The 22,822-nt window shown below is 32.3% G+C and overlaps 1 protein-coding gene across 5 annotated transcripts in view; it reads left to right on the top strand.

Moving 5' to 3' along the window:
* The window catches only part of Vps50 (VPS50 subunit of EARP/GARPII complex), a 106,465-nt gene that overhangs the window by 21,995 nt on the left and 61,648 nt on the right, over positions 1-22,822 (top strand). For all 5 annotated transcript variants that reach the window (XR_010045361.1, XM_063242698.1, XM_063242697.1 and 2 more), the window contains exons 9-12: positions 494-576; positions 10,559-10,601; positions 11,933-12,031; positions 13,496-13,636. Coding sequence is in view for 4 of the 5 variants with exons in the window: in XM_063242698.1 (XP_063098768.1) it covers positions 494-576; positions 10,559-10,601; positions 11,933-12,031; positions 13,496-13,636 (366 nt within the window). In the remaining variant the exon portion in view is untranslated. The remainder of the gene's footprint in view (positions 1-493; positions 577-10,558; positions 10,602-11,932; positions 12,032-13,495; positions 13,637-22,822) is intronic.

The following is a 22,822-nucleotide window of genomic DNA, read 5'->3' as shown; positions in this document are numbered from 1 at the left end:
TAAATATGTTGTTATAATTAGTATTTCACTTTTTCCCAAATATATTTCCTTGGAAATGTTTTACTGATATCTTGTTGATAGAACTGTTGAATTTTGATTACATTTCCCCAATGGAGTACATACTGTTTTGGACCACTTGATATAAACATTGTTGAAAGGAGACATGTTAGTAATTAAAGGCTTCATTATGTAGCAGCTTATAATTGTTTGTATACTTATTTATCCATAGGTCATGGTTTCAGAGGATTATACAGTATTTTTAAGAGTACACAATATTTTATTATTATAATTTTTTTTCCTCTTGATATCTTAGGCCTGGAGTTAGTTGACTCTGTATCTTGTTACTTATCTACTATTGTTATTCTAAATTTTGTTTAAGAGGAATTACAGTTTTTTGATTTGGTAACTTTTGGTTAGAGTACAAGTGAGATGTTTTCATTAGAGCTTTTAAGACAAATGTTTTCAGTCTAATGAATTCTGTTGTTGTGTTAAGGAGGAAGACTATCCGGGAGCTATTCAGTTGTGCCTAGAATGCCAGAAAGCTGCCAGCACTTTTAAACATTACAGTTGCATAAGGTAAGGGAATACAAAAATTTTAAATGTCATTTTATTGTCAGTTCTTTAAAAAATAATAGTTATAGAACATACAATGTCAATAAATATTGAAAGTTAATAGACAGTATTTGGTCTAGTTTAATATTCATGTTCATAAAAGGCAGTTCAAGAAGTGTATAAATAATAGTTCTTAAGATGTGAGAGATCAGATATCCTTTAATTTTGCCTCTTTTGTCATCTTGTAACTTTTTCATATTCTTCCTAGTTGAATTGGTATCATTTTATAAGTAGTAGACCAGGATAATTATGTGTTCATATCTTCACTGACTCTTGAGAATCCTTCCGTTTAACTTTATCCATCCTGTAAATATTGAGAATAATATTGCAGGCTGTTTTTAAGATCAGATGGTTCAAGTGTTTGGTTCATGATAAATCTTTGGGAAGCTGAAATCATCTTTGTAATACTGTGATTAAGTGATTAAGAATGTACAGTTATAAAATGTGTAATGCAAAAATGCTGTTGCGTCTTTTGCTTTTGGTTCTAACTTTATTAATACTTTTTTGGTTTGTTTAAAAATGGTTTGCATTACTTGTGACTGTATCTAAGATCCCTAAATATACTTCATTCCTCCAAACCTACCCGAATGAACATACCATCTAAGTAAAATAGTGTGCTTGTCAAGCAAACCTAGTTTTAAATTAAGTCCATAGCTGCTCATGGTGTGTCCTTTTCCTCTCAACTGTGTAGAAATTCTGGCAGTCTGTGAGTGTGACTCACTGGTGGTACAGATATTATTTGCTGATATCTGGAAAACAAAAGGATTATGATTGTTGTAGGTTTGAATTACCTTTTTATTTTTATATATCCTATCATGTCTTTGCTTAGTGAAGGCCGAGAGCTAGCTATTTCCCTTGCAAAGGGCCTATTTAAATATTGCTCTTATTGTGTTTCTTCACTAGAATCATGTAGTTTGAAATAGCATACTTGTTATTTCTCCAAGATGTACATAATAGGAAGGGTAGCAGTGATATTTTGGCTTTGTCCATCTTGAGAGTGGTTAACTGTCATTACTAAAAACTTGACAATGTCATTTACACTTTTTAAGTTTGAATGAATTGAGAATTAGCACTATTCTGTTGAATATCTTTAAAAATTTCAAAGAATTATGGATAGGAAATTCTGGGCACTGAGAATGAAGTCTTTCCTAATGACATGCCAAGGAAAATGAAGACTGAAAATACAGCAGCGAGGAAGTCATCTTTGACCTTTTTGGGGACAGATTTGGGAGAGCTGATTGAAATTTAAGACAAGGAAATTTTATGAAGAGAGATAGGACAATTTTATCTGAAAATTGATGGGAAACAATGACAGGTTGAAAATAAAAGAGAGAAGAGAATAATACATTAATATTTTGTAGAAATTATAGCAGTGATTGACTTTAAAAAGTCACCAGGTGTCCCATAATAAAGGATGAGTGTGCAGGAAATTGAGGTAACATGATATGTTGAAACTAGATTTCACATTAATTAATAAATTCTTTTTTAGTGATGCTAAAGTAAATAGATTACACGATGAGAGTTACAGAGAATGGTTTCAAAAGAAATACTTACTTGAGCTTTTTAAAGTTAGCATAAATGGATTCTGAGCACTTTCAGAGTCATGTGTACAGTAGTACATGGAGCTGTGACTACAGCGACCAAACAGTAAAAATTTGAAATTGGAGTCTGTGATGACAATTTAAATTAATTTTTTAAGGTAATGCAGTGTTTAATACTATATTTACATAGATGAATTCTACTTGTACTATTAAGAAATTTGTCTTTTTTTCTACAAATAAGTAGAAATGGATCACAGATCTATTCAAATTCCCTCAGTAAGTCACTGTGATAGGATTTCACCTTAGGTTTACCAGGAAAACTGTTAGAATTGTGGTTTTGAGCTGGTGACTCAGTAACAGTGTGAGATTGGCTCTCTTCGCTGGTGGTGACACCCACCTCACATCAGGAGTCCTCATCCCAAATACTGCTACAAGTTGGTTTGTTAGCCACTATTCATCCCACCTAAAGTCATTTCCCCTTTCTCTTCCCAGTCGGGAGTTTGTTCTCACCCACCTGCCACCTTTTAAAAAAAATTTAGTGAGTGAAATAAAAAGAGATGGGAGACAACAAGGAGGTAGACTTTGTGCAGCTAAAAGGGTATCAGGGTGGGGTGTAAGAGAGGCAGGCAGAGGAAGAAGTAAAATGATCAAGGTGCAATGTGTATATGTACTAATTGCCCAACATGATCTAATTATCATATATTGCAAACTACACCAAAAATAAAAGTTATTTATTTAGATTCATGTTGGTATATGCCCTTTAATATATATCAGCAAATTGTAATTGTGTATATTTATGAAATACAAAGTGACATAATTTTTGAAAACAGTATTGAATGATTAAGTCGAATTAATTAACTTACCACCTCTGACCTTTGACGTTTTTCCTGGTGAAAACGTCTGAGATTTTACTGTCTTAATGCCATTGAGATACAGTGCTCAGTTACTAATTTATTCATTATTGCACAATAGATCTAAAAAAAAGTCATCAAACTTAGTCTTTCTGTCTTAGGCTTTGTACCCTTTAACTATCATCTCCCCGTTTCCCAACCTTCAACCTCTGGTAATCATGATTTTACTCTCTGCTTCTATAAGTTCAGTTGTTAGATATCATCTAAAAGTGGAAACACTTCTTTTGTAGGTAATGTGATTTGGGAGGTAGGGGCAGGGTTAGTTCGTAATGTGTATGGGTGAGTACACAGTGAAAATCACTATATTCTAACATTCTTTGGCTTTCTAAACTAGATACACTTTTGTTATTCTGTGCATTTACTTTCCTTTTGCTCCTTTTTCTGTGGTGTTCCAAACACAATGTTTTATCTTTTCTTGAAATCTCTAGTTCAGCTTATGTATATAGGATTCATCCACACTCTAAAAATTTGTTTAGTTGACCTGAGCTTGTGGAATTTAGTCAAAGACAAGAAGTAATCTTCGCTTGGACCCATGTGACTCCGAGTGAAAAATCACTTGATTTTACTCTGGTAATCTTAGGAATGGTAATTAGTTTTCAGTTGAATCTGTGTGTCCTCACTTTTTAAAACACTTAAATCTTTAATTTTCATCAAATGCTATAGAATCATAAACATACTTCTCTTAGCAATGTCTTTTAATGGAACCATCCCATGATTTAGAGCATTTTTGAATTCTGATATGATTTTTTAAAATTTCATCAAGTTCCTACAGTGTACCTGTCATCTGCTTCTTACTTTTTCTTTAGTTGATCATGTGGTCCTCTTTTCATACCTTGTCACATTACTCCTCTGTTGGACATAAAATTTTTGATACAGCACAGAGACCTCATGGTCTAAGGAGAAATACTTGGAGTGCATCTGTAGAACAAGTTAGTTCTGTTTCTTACGATTCTGTAAGCAGGAAAAATAACTCATATATTTGTTTCTGCATAAAGAAGCATTGACTGTCTATAAATTTCAGATAATTTGACTGTAGTTTAATGTATACAGTATCTAATAATATTGTAAAGTAGTCAGTTGGTTACAAAATGTATGAAAAGTACTACTCTTCCATACCTTCTATCTTCCTAAAAATGTGCTGTGTTTCGCTAACTTTAATAAAAGAAATTGAAAGGCAGATTTTGTTTACTTGTAACTGACAGCATTTTTACATTATTTGACAGTTTTTGAGTTGATTGACAGAGTTACATAGTTGGGATTTACAGGGAATAAGAATCAGAATTGTTTATGTTAAAATATGTCTGTGAATGAAGCATCTAATTTCTTTTTCACTGGGAATCCATCTAAATTAGTTTTATGAAATGTTATTCTGGGAAATCAAAACTAGTTTATTTTTTATTTCACTTGAGAGAAGCTACTTGAGGGAACCTGAGCGGTTTCTACATTGTGCGCTGGAATGTCTGTGTATTATTTGAACTACTTTGTTGAGCACTGCACTTCTATGATAGACAGCTGTATTTAATTTCTCATCATCTTTAAAAACTATTATTTTTCTCAGAATACAGTCTTCACAGTTCTGTGGAAATTGTGGATTGTAGAACTTCGTCAAGTCCTACAGCAAATGAACATAGCTTTTTGCTGTAAATACACCTGTACCACAAGCATTGGCACCCTTCTAGTCTTTGATCCATTTTTCCCAAGAAATGCCTGCTTTCTGTTTCTGTAAGAGGCTCAGACATAGAACCCTGCCGGACCCACGGTTTTTGTCCTAATTCTGCTTGGTTATTTTGGACCAAGTTGTTGACATCATGCTACTCTGACATTGCCAGTACTTCTTACCTTTGATCTTAACTTGTTTTTCTCTTTCTCCCTCGTCCATTAGATGGTGTTCCTAAAAGCTTTAAAACTATTTTATGCAATAATACAATAAAAATGGTACAACAAAGACCAGCTTAAATAAGCTAACTTAAAATAAGAAAATGTACATGCATACTTGAAAACCAATATTATCACTGTAACCATTACTGGTAATCACTGTATTTTACTGGCCAAGCACCCACACGCATGTGAATTTCCATTGGACTGTGTGGTAGGTGTAGGAGGTGGAGTGACGCTGCACTGTTCTCCCCCTAACATGGTGCTCTGTTGTTAATTATACTGCCCCTAGAGGAGCACTTTGCATGAAAACATCACTAAACATCAAAGAACGTGAAAAGTTTATGATCTTTGTGTGCTGGGCTACTTGTTGTCCAGCGGTGCAGGTTATAGATACTGATATAGATACTTCATGGTATTTCAGGCTTGTTGGTTTAGTTTTTCTCTGAGGTCTGTTGTTACATTTTCTTGCTTCCTGTGAGTGCATTCAAATCACTGGAATAGGATCTATCTAAATAGAAATTTCAGGAACCATGTTTATTAGTATTATTATTAGTATAAACATAGACATCTATTTACTTAAGTTAATTCTAAATATTTTAGAACTTTTCCGAACTGTGTACAAAGATGCAAAGATGTAATAATTGAGTTATTTGTGCCTGATACCTTAAAATCATAAGATACTAGAGCTGGGATCAATCTTTTTCTTTTAGTACACACATATAGAAAACTGAGGCTTGGAGATATTACTGTACTTGACTTAAATCACATGACTCATTAATAACACACCCATGAGAGATAAGTTTAATATTGTTAATTATCGCTAAATCAGCTTGTCTTTTTATCTGATCAAATTTGTAGAAAATTTTGATTTATTTGCAACCTTTCTAGGATCAGTTTTTACAAGTATGTCTTAGAACAGTTTGTTTAAAAAATACTATTAATTATTTACAGATGTTATTTTTCCTATTTTCTTTAGTGATGGCAAATGCTTTGCAGAACTGTTCAACTCATTCTATTCAGCTTGCAGAATAGCTTTTAAAAGCTTCAAGCCTTTTTGTCTTAGAATTAGTAATTTTTTTGCTAATAATGTAGCTCTTATTTATCAAAATGTTTATGGGTAGATCCTTTTAACATTCTCTGATTAATTGACTGAAATGGCTTGTATTCATATTTCTGAATGATAGCTAAAGGCTTCTTTAAAAAGCCATATAGTTAATGTCTAATTCTTAATTAACAATAATTTTTAATGTGTATATATTCAATTCGTAGTCAATTGTCAGAGTACAGATGTATATTTTCAACGCTTTTTTAAACAAAACAATTTTTGATTTATCGATTTTATATTTATAATGTTTCCTATATATTTGTGTTACCTTGTTTGCATTATCTTTAAATAATAGCAGTGAAAACAACAGATAGATTTATGGTAATTTTAGAATAAATACTAATACTCAGCTTAATAGAGAGACCAAAGAAACTTACTCTCATCTGTGAATGATTTACACACAGTTTTGAGTTACTGTTGTTCCAGTTGTCTTTACGCTGTGTCTGTCTCTAGCTTTAGCCTTATGTGAACTTTCACATCCCATATAATGAGCTCTTCTCACTCCTTTTTCTTCTGCTGAGGGGCCTGCAAATTTAGTCTGGTGTTTCTCTTTTCTTCTAAAACATTCTCCTCCTTTTCTTCTATCTCTGTATTATATTTATTAGACAGACAGTAGTTGCCAAGTGTAAAACGGTATAATTTTGCTATTTTTATTTGAATTGGGAATTGACTCATTTATTACCTACTCTGTTCTGTAGTGAGCTTAGTTTCAGTGAGTGATTAAACAAAGTGGTGTGTCTTGGAAACTTGTGTTTACTGTAACACATAGTGCTGTGAACAGACAGTTACGGGAGCTACTGGAGTAGCTGATGAATAGGGAGGACCTCCCAGAGGAGGTGGAGTTTGAATGGGGCCTGGAAACACAGATGGATATTTGGCAGAGAAAAAGTGGGGTATATACATAGAGAGAGACAGACGGACAAGAGGGAAGAGAGAGACAGGAGAGGGGAGACAGGAGAGGGCAGACAAAAAAAGAGAGAGGAGAGGAGAAACAGGAGAGGGAGCTGGTTATTCTTCTTATTATAAACACTGTGTAGGAACAGAGGGTATGAAGGCCTGCTGTTTGAGGAACTGCGCCCAATCCATATGACTAAAATAATCAGAAAATTAATGAGATTTTTAAAAATTTCTGTTGTTAAGGGTCTCATGCACTGTACTAATTTTGGCTTTATCCTTAGTTTAATGAGAAGCCAGCGGTGAGTTTTAAAGCAGGTCATTAATGTAATTCTATTTCTGCTTTACTAAGAGCTGATGACTCAGTCATCCTCAGGAATCAGGCAGGTACCATGAATGTGAAACTGCCAGATAGAAAACATCGGGAAATGGTAGGGCTCAGAGTACAGGAGAGTACTTGTCTTCTGTAAAGTCATTCCCACCCAGCCTGTATGAAAACTGTCTTCTGAATGACAAGAAATGCTGACCATATCGATGTGCAGTTATGCCCCTGCTCAGAGCTATTCCCTTACCACTTTTTTGGAGAGCATCATACAAAGTTTGGCCAGTGGTGTTTGTCAAATGAATGTATGAATGTGTGGGGTGTATATATTGCAAATGGGAGATTGTTTAAGAGGTAATTCAAGGAAAAAGTGATAATGCCTGAGTTCAGACACAGTTGAGAAAGTATAATCCTAAGAGGATAAGGAAAATACTAAAAGAAAATGGAATTATAAAGATTTGATTATCAGTTATATATCAAAACAAAAGAAGAGGATAGGATTTTCCACTGATTGATGTGGGTGTTACTACTTTGAATCAAGGCAGAGAACAAAAGGAACTGCTGCGGAGGAAAGAAGATACTGATTTTTGAGGTTTTCTTTTAATTTTTATTATGGAGTAATCATTATTCTGTTCTGATAATTACTGTTCTACTTACGACTTCCATGTGATTATCTTAAATTCTATATGTGATAATATGTGGTATTAGCCTTTTAATGCCTGGCTTATTTCATTTAAGGTGATGTCTTTTAGGTTAATCGCTGTTGTCACAAACAATAGGATTTATCCTTTTTAATTGCCGCAAAGTACTCCATTGTGCATATAAGCCATCTTTTCTTTTATTCACCTATTCTTTGTTTTGCTTTGGTTTTGAGAATGGAATAGGATGAAGTGAAAACTTATTTACTTCTTTCTTCTTTATAAGAGTACCATTCTTAGTCATCCTTCTTGAAGTATTATTCTAGAGACATTAGATCTTGTTGTTATTTTATTCATTCATTCATTCATTCATTCATTGTTTTTTTTGGACAAGAAATGCCCCAAATCATTTTTGAAGGGAATCTTAATTTTGTCTATGAGAATTTTCTTAACCTAGCACTGTAAATTTGGCTTAGATCAGGTATAAGTCCTTGTTAGAGATTTTAATTTTTCTAGTAAGTTATGCACCCAGTACTGCCAATTGTTAATGGGTATGGTTTTACTCATTCTCAGTTTATACTTGAGACTATCATTGCCAGTTCTCCTTATCTTCATTCTAAAATATGTTTATATTTTACAAACTAGCATTTGTAGAAAATGATGAATTTCCTATAGTGGTTGGGAGATTTATCTTTGAGACTATTGAAAGCTAGACATGTGTCATGTTGGTTTTACTTTGTAACAATTACTCTGTGTCTGAATACCTACATATTTGTCTCCCTGGTGTTACCTCCTGGGCTTGCACAGAAGGCCTCTGTAAGAAGAAAGTGCAACGAGCTCTGTGTGTACATATCTGAAGGATGATGCTTTTGAGCCTTTGGAGATACAAGGTCCTCTTTCTCAAGAGTTGCAAATTATCTCTCAGAACACAGTAACAACAAAAATGATTTTTGTTTCTTTATCTTGTCCCCACTTTGAGGTACTAATATTTATATTATGGAGACTGAATTGTGTACTATGGCTTTCCCTGTTCGCTCTAACTACTAGGAGTTTGAGTGCTAGGTTTGTAATTAGCAGGTAATATTTGTAAAAACATTATAAGGTTTTGGTATGTTAAACTACATTCTTTACTTGTTCATAGTGTTTTAAAAATTTTATTTTTTATTTTAAAGAGAACAAAACAAAACAGAATAAAGCAGATCAGAACAGAACAATGCAAGTGATACAGGACTTCAAAACAAGACCACAGGAAATCAGCAATGGCTAGCATAATGTCTGTCATTTTCTGCAAATGCTTGTGCATACCACCACACACAACAAAATCAAACAAAACAAAATAGGATGAAACAAAACAGAAGATTGAAAGCATTATAGAACTTCAAAACAAGATAATAGGAAATCAATAGTGGTTTCCATAATATATCCCGTTATCTTTAAAATAGCTGCCATTTTCAGGCACAGTGAAAATCTAACAAAACAAGACAGAATAAAACCAAACTTAACAAAATTATGAAAACATTACAAGAATTTTTAAAAATAATTTAAATCAATCTATTTTGTTAAAATATTTTATAATTTTACTTATTTTGTTTGATAGTCCAAATTATTTTTAGTAATGAGATATAAAAATTTAAATACTGGTTTTAAATTGCCCTGCATTTTGGTTAGATGTGTATCAGGACTAGAGGTACTAAAAAGAGTTGTGTTAGGTTTCGGTAGATAAAGTGTTCTAGCATCATAATGATTTTTCCTCCCTCTACTTCATTTACTTCACACCACTGCCAACATTTGGTGATGCCAATTTTGATTTTTTAAACATTTTTTGGCCGTTTTATTACTATAGCACTTTTTTTTTGGTAGTTTTAATTTACTTATCCTGAATGACTAATCAACTGAAGTGTCTGTTGGGTGTCTCCTATGTCAAATATCATATCCTTTGTCTTTAAATCAGTTTGTGTATCTTTGAGTCAGTCTTACACTGCTTTTCTGCTTTAACTTTGTCTATTTCAGTATATGCTGTTGAACAGTCTTTTTTAAAACTTTTTTTGGGAATCTATTCTTTGCCCTTTGAATTTCACATAATTTTTAGAGACTGCTTATTTTTTCTACAAATAAAACGGCATGATGTTGATTATAATTTCTGTTATTTTAGATCATTTTGGTGAGAACTGTGTTGGAGGTTTTACTCTGTTAAGATGGTATAAACTTCCATGAAGTTAAATCTTATTTTAGTTTGCTGTTGTATTTTGTAGTGTTTTTTTTACACTTATTCTCAAGTATTTGGTTTTTAAAAATGGTATTATAAAAGTGTTTCATCTTCTAATTCTCTTTTCTTACTATATAGAAATTAATTTTATCTTTAAAATTTTACTTTTATGTCAGTTATACTTTTTATGTTTAAAATTGAATCACATTTTAATTCTTAAGTCCTAGTGTAGGTTTTTTTTAGGATTTCCTACTCATTCAGTCCAGTGGCTACATTAGTGACTCATTTTCTTTCTAATTCTTTTTCTGCTATTTCTTTCTTGCCATGTTGTATTGTGTGTAGAATTAGCAGCTTGTCTTACTGCTCATACTATTTGTATTTGTTATTTCAGCTGATGTATTTTTCTAGCACTTTTAAAAATAGATACATCTAACTCTGTTTTATTTAATAGTGAGCTGAATTCAAAGCTGCAAGATACTTTAGAACAAATTGAGGTAAGAAGGGTTTTATTGTAATGAAGTAGCCCATGTTCAGAGGTGTTTGAATAGCTCAGGTGCAGCATTACATTTTGCCTTTTGTGTTGTTTCCAGTGTATTTAAATCACTACACTTAAACTATTGTTTTTTTTCTGTTTGGAGTATTCATGCATTGTCATGGTAATGTTAATATACTTGTAAACTCAAAACTTTTGGTACTATCAGAGCTCAAAATAGTCCTTGGAAATATTATTTCTAGAAAAATCTCCATGCTACATAGATATTTTCTTAAGTAAATAATTTTATAGCCAAAATACTATTAATTATAATTTATCTACTACTTGTCCATTTTATTTTAGTTAGTTATATGTAACTATTGGCTGATGAAAATCCCTCTAAATGCATGAATCTCCTGCTAATATCTCATATGGTTCATCAAAAATGCAGAAACTGAAAAAGAAAAGATGTAAACATGAAGTCCTGTTTTTCTTCCTACATTTATATTTAGAATTCTTGTTCTTCCTTGGTAATCTTTGTAAAGCAGGGTGTTTATTTTAATAAACTTACTAAGAATTAATTTTCTAGTATTATATTATTGCTTTCCTGATAAATGCTGAAGTTGAACTTTCAGATGACCTTTTGTGAAAGTAGCCCTTATTCATAAATGCAGTCATTTGCTGGTGTGAAAATACTAATTTATTTGATAATCACAAAAACAACTGCCTTGAATTCATGAAGTAGAGTTTCTGACTACTTTAAATAAATGAGGGCTTGCTGCGAAGAGCTCAATTTTATTCTTAATATGGTATAAAATACTACGTTATATCTATATAGAAAATCATTAATTAAAAATGAAGTCACAAACAGAAACCCATAAACCAAGTAGTGCATTTAGATATAACAGCTTAAACTTTGAAGTATGTAACTTTCAAAATTAGTATTTTGTTGGGAATTACTTTTCAGTAATTATAGAAGGATTGTTTTATTGCATCTCAGTAGTTCTAGAAACTCTCTTTTTGTAATTATAAGAGCCTGGCAGATGCTTAAGGAATCATCAAGTTAAAAATAAAGATTTCTTAAGAAGCTGTTATACTTACTTTGTTTTCCTTAAAGTGCTAAACAAGGGTTTTAAAGCATAAAACTCACATTACTAACATCTCAGTAAACTTGATTGTAGTTGCTAATAAATTAAAATTACTTGTTTATAATTTTATTTCCTTGCCTACTAAATCCATTGCAATAGTTAAGTATATTGTAATATTAATTAAAAGTGAGAGACTAGTCTTTTTTTTCTCCTAATCTTGAGAACCTGATTCTCTAATCACTTTTTTTCTGTTTTAATTGCATAGGAACAACTGGATGTAGCTCTTTCCAAAATCTGCAAAAATTTTGATATTAATCATTATACTAAGGTTCAACAAGCTTATCGGCTTCTTGGAAAAACACAGGTTAGTTTTACGAAGATGTTCCTTTGTTTTCTGTTAATCAAGTATGTATAGACTTTGTGCTATTTAAGTCTGAATATTAGTAGTGTAGTATTCTTTAAAAAGTCTCACTTTAAAAAGTACATTTTTATGTTGAATTAATAGTAATATTGTTTTTATGTAGACCCAGAGTACACATAGTGGATTAAAATATTATGTATGTTTCTTTTGAACTGTAATATGCTTGCCAGATTTAATATTTTTGCATTTTTGGATATGATTTAGGAAAAGTACATTATAAGATAATTCAGTGGGAGATAAGATGTAATCTTTTTGAACTCCACTTTTAGTCCTAAAACATGGCCTTTTAATGTATTATCAGGCTTCATTAGTTCCCAGACAGGCTAGTGTGAGTCCCTCAAGATGGTATATAAAGTGTGTGCTTAGCTATAAAACAGGTCCATTACATTTATGAGATTTTTCAAAGGATTCTATTATTCCCAAAATGTCATAGCTTCCCTTGTAATGCATGGCTTTGCATATTCTTACTGTTGAAGGACTTCCTTGAGAAAATTGGAGCAAGGGCCATGGTTTGAAAGCTAAGTGTATATTCTCTAGGTACGGGATTCTGTGTTTATCCATAGAGTATTTAAGCATGATAGGTATAAATGTTTTTTCCCTTAAATGATCCCTTCTCTTATAAGAAAATTTAAGGCTTTGCCAAAATATGTAATTTACATTTTAAAATTTTACATTTTATTTACATTTTACATTTTAAAATCTGAATTGTCGAAACTTACTAATTTTTCCCCAGGCACAGTCTTAAACTATACTTGGGGAAAAATACAAGAAAAAAGATACTTGATAATTTTGAATGAAATGTTTAAAGACCTTTGATTTCTAATTTCTTCTGCAAGATTGTCTTTATTCATCAAATATTTGTTGGTACTAGATGCGTTACTCCAGGAACCTGAATATAGGCTGTCATCTGTATTATCTTCTCTTGAGAGATACAAACATTAAATAAATGAATATGCTGTCAGGTGATAAAAAGTACTAAAAAGAAGTACAAATCAGTGTAAGCAAACAGAATGTTAGAAACTACTAAGGTATATAGGGTAGTCAGGGAAGGCGTCACTGAGAAGGTCGTCTTTGAGGAATGAACTGAATGAGGTAAGAGAATGGTCAGTTGATGGCAGGGAGAATCCGAAGGTGTGATTTTGCATACCACATTTGAAAAATCAAATGAATGCCAGTTATAAATACAGACAATCACAGCAGTGTTTGCAATTCACACGTATTTTAAGTGGTATAGTGTCCTTGGTTATATGAAAGGTTATTTGCAAACTGCACATTACAGAAAGTTCTGAGAATAATGGTGATCAGTGTGCTATAGTAATGACTGATGAAGAATTTTCCCTGTGTTTTTTGAATCTGTCAAAATTTAAGAACATGAAGTTATATATATATATATTTTTTTCTTTCCAGACTGCAATGGATCAACTTCATATGCACTTCACCCAAGCCATTCATAATACTGTATTTCAAGTTGTCCTTGGTTATGTGGAACTATGTGCAGAAAACACAGATACAAAATTCCAAAAGCTGCAATATAAAGATCTCTGTACAGTATGTAATAGCTTAGTTATTGGTCATATGTCTTTCCCTTTCTCAGGTTTAAAATTCATATTCCCCTTTTCTTTGTACTCACCACTTGAAGACTATACTGAGAGAAAAAATGTGTGCCAAAAGTTTTTACTTCCATTTCGTTCTTTCCTCATAGAAAAACTGGAGGCTCAGTCCACTGGAGATTAAGGTTGCTGAGATTGGGGTACAGTGGCTTCCAAATTGACTTTGTTCTCACTTGTAGCTTCTCTTACTGACTCTGAATAGTCTGTAGTTGCATCTTGGGTGCTTCTAAACAGTCATACACGCTGTCTCTGTATCTGTAATCAGTTTTTCCTTTTCATTTTTAAAGAAGCATTAACTCTTCAACAGATGAGAAATGGATGGCGTTGCACTTTGTTTCAGAAGTTGTTCTTGCTGATGAGGTGATGTGGACTATGAGGGAAAGACAGTGGTTAGCTTCAAACTGGGAGATGGAAGTATCATTAGTGTTGCCTGAGAATTATGGGAAGGAGCAAGACTGCATTGGAAAATCAGGCCCTCAGGTAGCTGTTAAAGTCAGCTGGACTTTGTGAGGCAGTTAGATGAAAGAATTTAGTAGGAAAAGCAGGGCTAAAGTTACAAATTTGGCTGCCATCAGTGTCTGCTTGTATTTAAAGTGATAACGCTGAAGAAAATTATGGAAAGGGGTGTAATTAAGAAGACATTAGGGCTGTGTGCTTTTTGACAGACCTCAAGTAGAAGAGTAGAAATTAGAAGAATATAAGAAAGACCTAGCTGGGGAAGAGGACAGTCAAGAGATGATATCACATCTGCCTGAAAGGAAGTGACTCAAGAATAATGGAGTGAAGACCTGTGTCACATATTGCTGAGTTTCTGAACACGGTCATTATCTTGTAGGGCGGATCACTTGATTTGAAAATGTGGAAGTCATTGTTTATCTGTTTTCATTCATTCTAGTTTAAGAATGCTTCTTCACTCAATACATCCTGGAGCTTTTTCTAATACAACTAAACAATTAGAGCACTTCCAGGAAGTAGGTATCTGTTCTTCTTTGTGATTATATCTAGGAATTAGTGTGAAAGTAAGCTCTTCATCATTGTTGAGTTTGAGTTTGTGAAAAGTGCAGGTTATATTTTGGGAATTGGAGAAGTTTTCACATTTGAGCTACAAGTGTTTGGGGAGGTGTGATTATAAATGGCATATGAAAGATGTTACATTAGCAGTAGTGATGTCAATATGACTGGAAGCCTTTTTAAATAATTCATAAGTCATGAAGACTGTTTCACAAGTTTTATGATTAAGTATGATATAGTTGCATAATTACATCTTTAAATACTTAGCTTTAAGTATAACTATCATTTGATAAGTTTTGGTAATTTTGAAATATGTTATTTTTCTTAGTCATATGTTTTCAGATTGATAGTATACATTTTGCATTTGTTACAAACCCAAATAATTACCTTTTGATTCCATTAATGTCACTATCATTAGTAGATTATTTAAATGGTAAAGCAATTTATTACAATATCACAATTTTTATGCTAAAGCAGAAAATTATTAGTAATTAAAAGAGGTGTTTTTTAAAAAAACATTAGCTTTGTCCTTTCATTTTTTTATATACTAGTTAAATCTGGTATGTATTTTTGTGTGTATAGTATACTTTGTTATAACTTTAATACACTTTTAAAAGTCAGAGACATATTGATGCTTATTCTTCTTGAGAAAGTCTTGTGCCATTAGATAATATGAAGTTGAAAGTTATACATTTTTGTGAATAAAAATTTGTGATCATATATTTCTTCTGAATTTCTTTCATTTAAAAATAAAGCTGATGGTAGAATAAGCTTTTAAAGTATTTGTGTGTACTTAAATCATCAGCTAATAAATTTCTTCTTGACTTCATATTAAATAAGTACTTTTTAAAATTATCCCTCCCCTCAAAAACCTTCTGGTACATCATTATAAAATGATCCATGTAGATGTAATAGTAAAGTATACATAATTAAATTATGGAAACAAATGATGATATGTGTACTTTATTAGTGTTCTAGAGTCAAATCACAGAGAATACACATAGAACAACAGCAGGCACATACTTTATCATGCACCCACCACCATGGTGCGATTATGGTCTATGTTCAAGTTGCACTAAAACATTAATTGAAGGAATTTTGGTTTGAAATGGCATGAATAACAACAAATATTAGCAATGTCGTTAGGGAAGACTTTCTTTTGGAGAAAATAGTTAATTAACATAGTAAAGATTGTGGTATATATTATAATAGGTGGCCAATTTTATTTAGTACCATTTTTGATTTTAAAAAAATTCAAAGAAATTCAAAAATTGTCCTGAGGTTCCTAGAAATTATCTCAGAATTCCTTGTCAGCGATCACATCTCTTTTAAACTTTCAATAAGTGTTATTTCATTATACTGAGTCACGTTTGATGTATTTGAATCAGTAAGAATAAGAAGAAATTATTCCTATCCAGTTCAGTTTGTCGATTATTTAGTTTGATGAAAAGATGGGAATTTCTAGTAGCTGAGTTTTAGAAAACACAGTAGGTAGCTGACTCAAGAAAGGAAACATAAATTCATCTCTTTGAAGATGAATAAATAAACTAATAAAAGGCAATTTAAATGTATTTTCCTAGTGGGAACATTCTCTGGAAGGAAGATGATTTGTGAAGGAATCTTGTGTTAGGAGTCAGGGTTCTTAATTTTCCATCAGTGGTAGTGGGAAGTCATTTTCATCCTTGATGAAAAGCAGGTGTGGCTCAGTGGCAGCCTGCTTCCCCAGCAGGTACAAAGCCCTGAGTTTGATCCCCAGCACCACAAAATAATGAAAACAAACAAAAGTAGCTGATAGAAATTATGAGGGCATGTTTGCATGAGAGTGAATGTGACAGTGGCCTATAGGATAGGAAGTAGCAGGTCTTCAGGCATATACGAGGGGTGTTCACTGTGGCACAGTTTTGAATGAGAAGAGGGAGATTAGACATTTTGGCAGTTTATTTTCTTATTCTGTGACAATATTTTGAAGGAAGTCTTCAAAACATTAACAGATTTTTAATAAAATTATAGTAATTGAATGGTACAGTGTAAAGGGGTGATGGAGTCCCTTTGAGCGGGCAACAACTGTTCTTTCTTTAAATGGAAAGAGATTAAAAATAAAAAGATAATCATCTGCTTGCTTTATTCATAGTATTATTTTCATCTATTTTCAGATGTCAGCCTAAATGAACTAGAGTCAAATTAAGCTAATTTTTAAAAAAGAATCATTTTACAAAGGAATCTAGGGTAACCTTAGTATTGTTTTTATTAATTGTCCTGAACAGAATCTTATGGCAGGAAGGATCCTGTCCCATAATGAAGTTTCTGCTGTGTATTCCCTTTCTGCTATATATTCAGGTTTAAAAGCTTACTTGGTTTGAGCTTTTAAAAATAATTTTGTAACCGAATATGTCCATTTTTTGATGATTTAACTGTTTCTAAGTGATTTAGAAGCATTGTATTTCTTCCTACAATTTGTTCTTTAGTTTGGTTTTTCTGTTTTTCTTGAAAGTAATGGCTTATTGTTTTTAGACAAGTTATTTAGGTTCATTAAAACGTGTACATTATTTTGAAACCAATGACTCATGCTTAGTAAAAATTTAATAGGAGAATACAACTTTATTGCTGGAGAGGGACAATATAAAGAGCTTCATGGCAATTTTGTTTACTTAAAAAATTAAACTTTATTTTTATTGGATTTTCATTTTGATGTAGGCTATATGTTTAGACCTTTATTTGGAAAGATTTATAGAAATCCCATGGGAGTCCTGAATTTATTGACTTTATAGCAAGACCTTTTGTAGCTTGAGAGTATATATATAAAGTGTTTATCTGCCTTATTTTATTAACGTTGTTTGGCAGAATGATGGCTTTTCTTGGGTAACATTTCAAGATGTTAATTAGGGTGTTAATTTATGGTAATAGAGTTGACTATGTTGGCTAAAAATTGTTAAGCTTTTTCAGCTATTTTGCAAATGATCTTAATGAGCTTTGACTTCTGTTCATAATATAGTCATACTTTGAGGTAAATATAGTGATCCTTTTGGAAAAAGAAACTTTGACGTATTTCAGTGTATGTTTTCACAGTCTCTGGCACATGAAAGTCATTCAGTAAATTATCTGTAAGTGAATTGGGTTGCCATCTTCTTCCAGGTGGATGGCATTGAAACAATTCCTATCTATTAGGTTACTGGGCACTGAGCACCTTGGGTGCTGTGTTTTTACAGATGCTTTGTATGTGTACATTATAGGGAGACAAACTAAAGTCTAGTCTTAATTTTTCATTCTTACAGGTTTTTAAAATTTTATTCTTATAAATAGTATCTCCTAAAAATTCAGTCATAGTCATTTAGTGTTAGTTTTTGATGTCAGTAAATACATTGGTAAAGCTCCCATTGAATATTGTTTATTTTGATATTCATATTAAAAAAACCTAAAGACAAATTCTTTCTTTAAGTATAAAACATGTTTCTGTTCACAAAATCTCAGGGTACTTTCTGATGTGAAAAAACACATTTTTTAATCAGATAGTGTGGGAGGATAATGGCTTTTTTTTTACTGTATTTGGTAAGCCTGTAGGAAGTTTAGGACCAAATTTACTCATGTTTATTTATAGTATCAATCTTCCCTTTTGGTTCTCTTTAGAATTAGCTGCCTCTTTATTTCTTTTTTGTTTTATGACTTTTTAAAACAGTCTCATTGCTATATTTGTATGTCATACATAGTCCTTATACTTAGGATTAATACGGATATGTAGTCATCATTAATATGATGCTATGTAGTATTAATATAATGACCTTAAAATATATTAATTATAGGAGAAGATAGATAAACAAGAAGAAAATTTATGCATGCAAAGCTGGTTCTTTTAATGTGTATATAAGCAGACTTTAAAGGTAGCTATATATATTCTCTTGTCATTTTTCCCACTTTTAAATAGTTTTCCATTTCAATAACAATGCAGTGCGCATAACTTTTAATGATACCTTTTCGGTATAAGAGATCCTGTGGTTTCAATAGCTAGCTTCCTCCTCTTAGATGTCTGTTTCATTTCCATCTTTTGTCGTTATGAACAAAACTGTGGTAAATATTCTTAAAGCTAAATCTTTGCTTTGATTATGAAATTCTATTGTCAAAGTCTGTATATTTGGAAGGCTTTTGGTTTATGTTTTCCAAATTACTAGGAAATATGTTTTAAGTCATACTCTACATCAGTAATTGCTCTGTAATACTTTTTCCTGAACATACAAGTGCTGATTATTTTTTTAATAGCTTAATTGTCAGATACCAACAGATAGATTGTAAAAAATAACTTACTGCTTATTACGTGGACAAATTTGGGATATTAAAAAAATTAAACTAGGACATACACTGATTATTAAGTTGTTTTGTTGGGTTTAATTGGATTTCAGAATAGTCTTGGTTAGAAAGATGGATGGATCTTTCTTTTCTTGCTGAATGCTACAAATTTGAATAGTTGGTCCAAAGAAGAAACCTTCATGGTTTAAGAGGTATTATTGTTTGTTATTTATTATTGTAGGTTCAAGGATATGTCCAGAGGAAACACTGTGTGCACTGGCATGAGGGAAAGGAAGAGAAGAGTGGGTTGTCTGGCTTTGTTTGGCCAGATTTCAGTATGGTGATTAGATCGTTTCTGGTGTACCAAGACACTGAGTACCTATAAAGCACCTGCTTTAGGCCATAGTTACCTGGATAACCTGGCTTCCATCCTTCATATTGAAGTGAAGGACTTTTCTGCTAACTTGAAACTTGCATGGGTGTGACAAGGCCTCTCCATTGTAATAGTCTAAGGACCCTTAAAGCTATCTGTGTAATTAATGTATGTTAGAATGCTACTGGGTGATTTGTCAGGGGCAGGAATTGGAGGTATAAAGTGCCAACTTATTTTTGGAAGGTGGCATATGATTGCCAGCAGAAATCAGAAAAAAAAATTACTTGTGGAAAACCATTTTTGAAACCTGCCCTAAACTTCCTACCCTTAATTTAATAATGATTTTATATTTAAACTGTCTTTTACTATGATCTTAGGTAGCATCAGGATAAATGAATGACATTTTATAGCATGAAACTTTGGAAGAGATGTATATTCTAATTACACATCCTTTACTTATTTTACAGTATTAAGGTACCACTTGGTTAAGGCAGTTAATAGGCATTAGAAAAACCTGAGAATAATATTAAAGTAGGACTCTGTATTTCGCAGTTCACTAACTGTTAGCTCCTTAGTTCCAAATTTGGACCACTTATATCATACATATTACATTGTCTATGGTTATATACATATTTAGTGTTAATAACAAATGCCTAGGAGATGAGAATAACTATTTTCCCCCATGATACATTTGTTTTTAAATCATGCATGAACCAAGTGTATATTTATTTTTATCTATAGAGTGTTAATGGAGACTAGGTGATTTGCTTTAACTGTTGGGATTTACATACTTGAAGTGATCTGCAGGAGTCATGACCAAGTAACTCACAAGGTTGGTCCCCAAACACAGATACGCTCTATCCAGGTCAGTGTTCTTGCTGCTGTATCTAGTACCATCTTTCTGGTATCTTATGATAAGAACATACTTAAGATATTTTTAGCTTGGAACTTACAGAATTAGAGATTGAAGGGGTCTTGTGATGACTGCTTGGTCCAGACATTTACTTAGGTCAAGTTTAGTCCCCCTGCACAGAACTTTTTAGCTTCTGGGCCTAGTTCTGTTTTACCCGGTGGCATATTTCTAGAAGGGTCTTTAGGTAAGTATTCTTAGCAGCTCTGGTGACATGAGCTTACAATGATAATAGTATTCATCTAATACTACTAATAACCTTTTGTTGTTTTTTTGAAATTGGGGTGTGTGTGTGTGTCTGTGTGTGTGTGTGTGTGTGTGTGTGTGAGAGAGAGAGAGACAGAGAGACAGAGAAATGTAGGGTGCTGTGAATTTGGTATCTGAGGATGCCAAATATCTGTTCTCTTTATGTTTGTTAGGATGAGAGTGCTAACTCTAAATGTTAAATAAAAACAAAATAATGTTCTATGGATACTTCTAAGAATTTTCATTTTGATCTTATAATATGAAAAAAATCTTCCTGAAATTTTTGTAAAGACCTGGTAACGGATTTTTGATGAGTATGAAAGAAATAATAAAGTAAGTAAAGATTAACTCTAGCACCTCTTTTTTTCATGCTAATCACTTTGTATTTAATCAACTTTCAAATGATGACATTCTTAATGTGTGCATCAAATTTAGAAAGATTGCTTGTAGCTATTGCTGGATTTACATTATTATTTGAAAATGGCCTCAACTTATTATTTATAATCACAGCTAGCATATTGCTGCTTTTGATGAGTTAATTTCACATTCTAGTTTTGATCAGGGAGGCAGGTTGAGAGGATAAAGATGGAAGGTGTCAGCTGTTACTCTGAATTAATGATGAGATGAGAAACCAGCTCTGTAGATTTCATCAAAGCATTATTAAAGATTGAATTAAGAGCCTGTTTTGGTGTTCATGTTGTGAAGTGTAGCAGAAATACCATGTTAATATTTTGCATTGTAATATCTGGATTTATGAATCTTCTCCACATCCTGTATCCCAGGATATTTGTCATGGAAGTTATAAGACATGTCTTTATTATACAGATAGTGAAAAGTTTTAAGTCTCAGTTTTGTAAAAAAAAAAAAGAAAATCCTTTATTTTCTGTATCATTTTAAAAAAAATGTTCCTAAAAGAGTATACCTTTGTTTTTCCCCTCATCATACAACTTTTACTGAAGGTAAAAATGTAAATAGCTATAGAACATAAAGATACGTCAGCAATGAAATTTCTACTTCTTATTCTTAAAAAAAAACTCAAGATATGTTGTATAGTTCTTCTGGATGTCTCAACTGTGTGAAAATTTTCTAAAATAACTCATTCAAGGTGTTCATTGGTTTTTTCCTTATATAGTATGGACATAGAGCTGGAATTAACATACAGTGTTGTCATGAGATACTCTTGCATATGCCAGATGAATCCTCCCTGAATTGAACCTTGAGTTGAGTTTCAGTGTTACGTATTTGCTAATTGGCAAGTGACTTAAGGCAGGGATGAGACAGGAAAATTTATGGGGGTAAAAACACTTCTAGAGTGCCCTGGTTGTCCAGTATCATGTGACTGGTTAAGTTGTGGAATTGGTACAGGTCGGAATACAAGGCATCTTATTCCTAGTGTGTTTCTCTTTTTAAAATGTTCTGCAGTATGAATAATTGATGTCTGAGTAGAAATTGTATGGGTTGTTGAGAAATTTAGGTCTTCTTCTTGGCCTGCCCTTCATTTTGTAATTCCTTAGCCAATTATTTGTCTGTCCTGTAAGGTTCTCTATTTGAAATTTGGAGATGATTTTCATAAAATAATTAAAAAATGCTAGCTGCAAATGATTTTAAGGACATGGTATTAAAGACAAGAGAAGCATCCGTGGCTGAGTGTGAACAGTGGTTGATTACATCATATAATAGAAAGTGGTCAGATTTTAACATGGATGAATCCAACTTATGACCAGCACAGTTAACAGTTACAGAAATTAATAAATCTGGGTGTGAATCTATTGAAAACATCATTTTTTATCTGTTCCATCTTTCCTTTTTCCTTTGAACTATTTGTTGTATTTATATTTAATAAAACAGTCTCTATAGTTGTCTCTATTTTAGAATAAAAACACAAGAGTCATCTTGTTACTCAAATTATTGGTGCTAAATATGTGTATAAATATGACTATATTAAAAGATAATATTTGAGTACTTTTCAGAGACTTTAGACAAGTTCCGTGGCTTAGTTTTGTGAATCATTCTTGATGTCATAAAAGAACTTGTTATAAATTAACTGCATTATCTCAAATTTAAAAAAAAATTACATACATGTCTATATGTGGTATCATACAAATCTATTCAGTAAATCTCAAGAGACAACAGGAATTAAATAGGCAAATAGCATAGGCTAGATTGTGGCTGGGGGAGAACAGAAGGATGTAGATCTAAGTGTTAATTTTCTATTTTGTTAAACCATGACAAGTATAAAAGAAATTAATTGGTGACCCATAACACAATTACTTATGAAATTGTTCTTTGGAACAAATATGACTAAT

Source organism: Cavia porcellus, unplaced genomic scaffold, assembly GCF_034190915.1.
Source record: "Cavia porcellus strain 051 isolate PalLab524CR breed Dunkin Hartley unplaced genomic scaffold, mCavPor4.1 scaffold_2, whole genome shotgun sequence".
Lineage (NCBI taxonomy): Eukaryota > Metazoa > Chordata > Mammalia > Rodentia > Caviidae > Cavia > Cavia porcellus.
The sequence above is the reverse complement of the archived record's forward strand: the minus strand, read 5'-3'. Positions and strand labels throughout refer to the sequence as shown.